The following is a 6000-nucleotide window of genomic DNA, read 5'->3' as shown; positions in this document are numbered from 1 at the left end:
GGGAGGTATTCTCTAGCATCTTCCCTCCTTGCCTTGGAAAGGTCCCAAATAACATCACTGGGTGAGGTGCAAGGCAAGGAAATAGCTCCCGGGGGGTCCCCTTTCCCAGTCTCGGTGTCTCCTTCCTTAAGTTGGGTTAGTCGTGCGCGGGGGCGCTGCAGGCTGTAGAGGAGCAGAAAGGCGGGTGGGTGAGTGGTCATCCCTTTGGCTAAGATACTGTCACCATGCTGACTTTTCTTCAGCAACATCCAGCAACTTCTGATTTTCCCCAGAATGTTCTCCACGGAGACCAAGAACTTGGCTGATTCCTGGGACAGTCCTGCATGCCTTTCACACATGCAGAAGCCAGGTCTGCAGGGAACACGAGACCGGTCCACGGGCAGGTGATCTGCAGCTTCTAAGTCTCCAGCCCCAGGCAGCCTGGCTCCTCAATAGAAGAGCTGGAGCCCTGGCCTGGGTGTGGCCCCACAGCAGGCCAGGCGAGGCTGCTGGGTGCCCAGCAATGGGAGCACAGTGGGGTTTTGTGCTCCGTGGGCACCACCTCCTGGCTGGCCCCACCCCGCTCTCTGGAGAGCCTTTACCTACCCGCCCACCTCCTGCCAACGGCTCTGCCAGCTCCTCGTCATTCTGCACTCAGAGTTGCTCCCTGACCAGCGCTGGGGCCCCTGCACGACAGTCCTGCTGCCAGACTCCACGGGTCCCCTCCCCGGGCTGATGATTAACCTGGAGGCCGTATAAGGAACCAACAGCCCGGGCAGGAGGGACGCGTTGCACCTGCCACTATGGACAGCAGCACCTGGAGCCCCCCGGCCACGGCCACCGCCGAGCCCCTCCATGCCTACGAGCGCATCCGCAATGCAGCTGACATCTCTGTCATCGTCATCTACTTCGTGGTGGTGATGGCTGTCGGGCTGTGGGTAGGTGCGGGGTTCTGAAACACGGGGTTTGAGGGTGCAAGGGCCAAGGGGAGGGAGGGAGAAGGGGGCCTATGGAGAAGCCACGGTCTTGGTGAAGCCCGAGGAGGGGAGGGTGGTGGGCTGAGGGTGTGTGGAGCCAGGTGGAAGTGACTTGGAAACGTCTGAGAGGAGTTCAGGGGGCACCATGTGAGGTGAGGGGCAAGCAAGGGTGAGCAGAAGTGAAAGGATGCTGGTCAGTGTCCAGGGAGGCTCCTGCATCCCAGGCCAGTGGGCAGAGAAGGAGAGTGAGAGATTGGAGAGGCTGGGGGCTTGAGAGGCAGCAGAGGACCAGCTTGAAGCTGCAGGGAGGGTCCCAGGGCTGAGCAGTGAGCCCCAGGGAGGTGACTACCTCCTGCCTTTAGTCAGATGGAAGAGAAACAGGTGGGTCGGGAAGGACACTGCGCCTGCCAGCTGCAGATGCTCTGGGGCGGCCCCTCCTGGGAGAGGCCCTGTGCCCCGTGCAGGGGCTGGAGTGAGAGCGAGCTGGGAAAGCTGGGCCCAGGGAGACGAGGAGGAGGAGGAGGAAGGCCGGAGCGTGGCCTGGGCTGGGCTGGGGAGAGGGAAGTGACTGGGCTCCCTCTCGGGACTCGGGGACACACCAAACCAGAGAAACTTGTTCTTAGCAGTCCTGAACCTGGAAATTTCACTTGGGACAGACTCTGGCACACCTAGCAACTGGAAGACAGGTGTTTTAAGTGCGAACATCTTCCAGTCACTCTCAAAGGCCTTCATGGGGGCTACAGGCCAGGAAGCCGAGGTGCTAGCAGCTGATTAAAGTCTTTTGACTTAGAGGAGAAGAGAGTGGACATTAACCCCTTCATGGTCATAGAGTTTTTTTTTTTTTAACAGGAAAAGGGAAGTATTGATTTTTAAAAAGAAAAGTGTAATTTAAAAAGAAACCAGATGTGACTGAAGGCCTTAAGTGTCACAAGGGGTCTATGTGACTGATTCTAGCCTCAGCTTCCTAGACTCTGTGGAAAGTCCAGCCAGGGGCCAAGGTTCTCAGGTTTAGCACTGGCTTCTACACCTTCCAGTGTTCTTTCAATGTTGGTAACTCTGCCCAGTCTCAGTTTATTCAGCTGTGTAATGGGTACAATCTTACCTGTTCTTATGACTCCTCATAAATGGCTATGAGGGTCTGGGAGATGCATCTGAAAGTTCATTATGGATTCTGGGAATCTTTTAAAAATATAATTGGGTTGACCAAGAAGTTCATTTGTGTTTGTCCAACATCTTACAGAAAAACCCAAACAAACTTTTTGGCTAACCCAATACTATCATTTGCTCTCCAGGGTATGAGTCAGACCCTGAATGATTTTTGTTCTTTTAAGTAAAATGGGCAAAAGTGGTCAGATGGATAGGACATCTCAAGCCTACCACCAGGAAGGCAGGAATGCTAATCCTCATTTTACAGAATAAGAAATCGAAGCTCTGTGTGATTATGATTTGCCTGAGGTTGTGATTCATGGAGCTCGGGTCACTGACTCTCAGTTTCCCATGGCACCATGGGCTCCTCCACCCTGCCTGCCTTCATCCCCACCCCAGCTTGTGTTAGTAAGTGCTGCAAGTGAGCTGGGAATCCATCGTTTGCTAGCTGTACCTCCTGTCTCCCTGACAATTGTTGATGAGCTCAACTCCCCTAACCAATCTCATTTTAGCCCTGCCAGTCCCGATGGTTATGGTGTTTACACTTCTCAGATGTCTGTAAATTCTTATTACTTGTCTTGTTAAATGCTGCCTAATGAGCCTGTTAGTGTTTGTCTACAGTTAGTCTTTCGCTATTAGTCAGTGCCTCCAACCCCCTGATCATTTAACATGCTGGCTTTCTTCTAATTTAAGTTTCTTTTTTCCAATGGAGTGTCAAGAGTGGTTTGGCTCAGGGACGGATATCCTGACTCCTGTGTGATCTCCAAGCTGCAGAAATAGCGATCCAGGCCCACTGTGCTTCCCCAACTTAGAAAAGACACCCAGGCCAACATCCCTTTGTCCATCCCTGTCACTTCCAATATTTTTTCTTTTTTTTTAAAAAATCCTTTTAATCACTGGAAAATGCTGTCTCATTTCTTATTTCTTTAGGGTATAGTTCCATGCGTCTTTCACCACTTTCTATGGGGAATTTTGTATCCTTTTCGGCTGACTCTTCCTTCTGGAAGACTTAAGATATCCTGAAACCCTTTGTGCTTGCATTGCTAAACTACAGCCCATGGACCAAATCTGGCCCACAGCCTATTTTTGTATGGCTTACCAGTTAAGATTAAAAAAAAAAAAAAGGTTTTCAGGGGTTGTAGAAAACCAAACCAAACAAAAAGAATATGTAGTGGAGATCATATATATCCCGCAAGGCCTAAACTATTCACTTCCTGGCCCTTTTTCTTAGTGTCCAAGGCAGCTCCGTGGTAAAGAATCTGCCTGCTGATGCAGGAGGTGCAGGAGATGAGGGTTTGATCCCTGGGCTGGAAAATCCCACGGACAGAGGAGCCTGGTGGGCTACAGTCCATGGGGTTGCAAAGAGGTGGACACACCTGAGCACTAACTCACGTCACATGTCCTTTATCTTAATGGAAAAAAAACGTACTGACCCCTGCTTTATGCGGCATTTGCATTAGTAGCATCATTGGATGCCTGAGTCGTGGCGGGGGAGCCCAACCTTTCTATTTAACAGACGAGGAGCAGAGAGGGTGACTAGAAGCCACTCAGAGGAATCAGCCCCAGGGCTGGGACCAGAGCCCAGAACTTTCGATGCCATAGGCAGTGCTCTTTCCAATATGTCACCCTTCCCCCTCCCTAAGACTCTGTCCTTGCTGGGGGATGCCCTCTCCATGGTCCTTACCACCGCTTCCACTGCTGCTACAGTGTCCCTCACATATTCTCAGAAAGTGGGGGCCTAACTTGATCATGCTCAACCCTCTTCATCCTATTCGCAAATCTCTTGTTAAACCACTGGACAAAATCACCTTGACAAATTGTCAGCATGTGTGTGTACTCAGTTGCGTCCAACTCTTTGTGACCCTATGGCCTCTAGCCCGCCAGGCTTCTCTGTCCGTGGGATTTTCCAGGCAAGAATACTGGAGTGGGTTGCCATTTCCTACTCCAGGGGATCTTCCCAACCCAGGGATCAAACCTGCATCTTCTGCACTGGCAGACGAATTCTTTACCACTGAGCCACCTGGGAAGCCTCCAAATTGTCAGCGCTTGACTCCAAAACTTCCGGCAGAAACCTCCCCCAGGGGCGCTATTTCCATCTCTGGATGACTCTGGTGGCAAGGAAATTCTTCCTGGTACCGAGCTAAGACCTGATGTCCTAGAGTGTGGAATTGTTTCAGAAAGTAAAGTAGGTTGAAGAAAGTGCGAGTAAATGGGGAGACGGGGAGTGTCCTCTTGGCTGGCAAGGGTACTCTGTTCTGGTTTTCTGTTAAGTTTTTGACCCTTCCTCCCTAGGCCATGTTTTCCACTAACCGTGGGACTGTTGGAGGCTTCTTCCTGGCAGGTCGAAGTATGGTGTGGTGGCCGGTAAGTTTTCTCTGAAATACATATTTCCCTGAACTATGATATTCCCCACTTTCTTGTTGGCTCTGGGAGGTGGTGATTCTTTCTTCTTGCCTTTGATGCTGAAAAATGGATCACCTTCTCACCAGGTCACCAATTCACCTTAATCTGCAGTGGTAAGGGAACAAGCTTTAAAGAAATAATGCTTGACATTTTTTTCAAGGGATAAATAGAGGAAAGACTTCACAACAAGGACAGTGTGGAAGAGCAAAAAGAGCACCTAGCCCAAGGTGATCTTGGGCACGTCTGAGCTTCCATGTCAGTTTCTATAAGATGGTAGTGATGATATTTACCTTCTAGGAGGATTATAGAAGTGGAGACCCTCTTATGGGGTAGAAACTCAGTAAATAGTAGTTCTTTTTGCTTAAGTTCTACAAAGGAGAGAATTTCTCTGTCTACATCAGGAGCCTGACACTGGGCCTGATACCCAGGAGGCTCTCAACAAATACTTGAAGAGTAGCTGGAGGAGGAGCCCCTACTGTCCCCAATCACGGTTCTCCTCATCTCTTGGTGGATTTTGTATTTTGTATGTATGTGCGGTGTTTTCCCTGACACTTGCACATGGGCAGAAGAATCCCAATCATAGGACATACGCATAGAAGAGACATACGCAGGAAGAGAAAGTGGGAGGGCCCTTCCATCCTGTCACCCCAGGGCTTTGCTGGGTTATCAGGTCAGCCCAATGACCGGTTCTATCCAGAGTTCTCACTGAAACTAATTTGACCAGATTGACCAAATTGTGCAGTTCCTTGGGCCTAAGATAGAAGCAGGACTGGCTGGTGAAAGGGGGGTTAATGAAGCGTACATACAATGAGAAGAGAGTGACAGCTATGGAGGAAGAGAAGTGAGAAAGCAGAGACTGTCACCGTCATAACACACGGCACAGAAGGTAGGAGGAAGCCGTGACCTTCCTGCAGCTGCCCTCTGATCAGTTATTCGGAGATGGGAGTTAATAATTAGCATCTTGGGACGTGGCTGACGGTCTAGTGGTCAAGACTCCACGCTTCTGCAGCAGAGGGTACAGGTTCGATCTCTGGTTGGGGAGTCAAGAGCCCATACACTACACTGCACCATCAAAATGCAAAAGAAGCGAGTAAGTAAACTGGTATCGTCGCAGTTGCTAGCTTTATCCCTGAAGTCATTTCTCCTTATCTTTAAGGTGGCCAAGAACACTGGGCAGCTGCTGACTTCTGTGGGGGCCCCTTGTGGTGGTCTCTCATGACACATTTTACCTTCTCATGCTTTGGCCTTTGATGCTTTTCTAAAAGTTGTGACCACCAAGTTCAAGACAAGGCTGAACTGCAGTGTCCAATATAGTAGCCACTAACCACATTGACTTTTTAAATTGAAATTAAAATAAGATCTAAAATTTATTTCCTCAGCCACACTAGCCATGCTTCAAGTGCTTAATAGGTACATGTGGATGGTGGCCACCATATTCGATGCTGTGGATCTAGAACATTTCCATCATTTTAGAGAGTTCTATCGGGCACTGCTG

At 50.0% G+C, this 6000-nt stretch overlaps 1 protein-coding gene across 2 annotated transcripts in view; it reads left to right on the top strand.

Moving 5' to 3' along the window:
• SLC5A1 (solute carrier family 5 member 1) overlaps positions 593-6000 on the top strand; it is a 54275-nt gene continuing 48867 nt past the window's right edge. Inside the window, exons 1-2 of one of the 2 annotated variants that reach the window (XM_018060890.1) lie at positions 593-917; positions 4395-4466. In XM_018060890.1, coding sequence (XP_017916379.1) covers positions 783-917; positions 4395-4466 — 207 coding nt within the window. In that variant the 5' untranslated portion in view covers positions 593-782. 2 annotated transcript variants of the gene reach the window in all.

Source organism: Capra hircus, chromosome 17, assembly GCF_001704415.2.
Source record: "Capra hircus breed San Clemente chromosome 17, ASM170441v1, whole genome shotgun sequence".
Lineage (NCBI taxonomy): Eukaryota > Metazoa > Chordata > Mammalia > Artiodactyla > Bovidae > Capra > Capra hircus.
Note: the sequence above shows the minus strand (reverse complement) of the source record. Positions and strands in the feature narration are given on the sequence as shown.